Source organism: Blastocystis sp. subtype 4, assembly GCF_000743755.1.
Source record: "Blastocystis sp. subtype 4 strain WR1 chromosome Unknown seqid_0598, whole genome shotgun sequence".
NCBI lineage: Eukaryota > Bigyra > Opalinata > Blastocystidae > Blastocystis > Blastocystis sp. subtype 4.
In genome coordinates, this window is record NW_014568949.1 from 1496 (window position 1) to 1792 (window position 297).

Consider the following 297-nt stretch of genomic DNA (forward strand, 5'->3'; position numbering starts at 1 on the left):
CTACCATAGCTGAGGTTGGAACAACTAGAAACTACTTTGTCTGTTTGCCTCCTTCAACAGATCTTCAATACTCATTAACCATGCTTGATACAGATGGTACATGGTCAGGTGGATCATGGATTGAACTCCGAAGTGTCAACAACAATCTAGTACTGAAATCCTTCATGACAACTCAAAGTGAACAAACTGTTCCTTTCTCCTTATCCACTCCTATTCCCAAAGGAGCAAAATGGTATTTCCGTAGCATATATCAACAGGATTGGTACAGATCTAGTTTTGAAAGCAATGTATGGACAA

The 297-nt window shown here is 39.4% G+C and overlaps 1 protein-coding gene across 1 annotated transcript in view; it reads left to right on the plus strand.

Moving 5' to 3' along the window:
- Positions 1 to 289: 289 nt before the first annotated feature.
- The window catches only part of JH06_5734 (hypothetical protein), a gene marked incomplete at both ends in the record, with an annotated part of 267 nt that continues 259 nt past the window's right edge, over positions 290 to 297 (plus strand). The window contains one exon of the mRNA XM_014669390.1: positions 290 to 297. This exon is cut by the window's right edge and continues 259 nt beyond it. Coding sequence (XP_014524876.1) covers positions 290 to 297 — 8 coding nt within the window.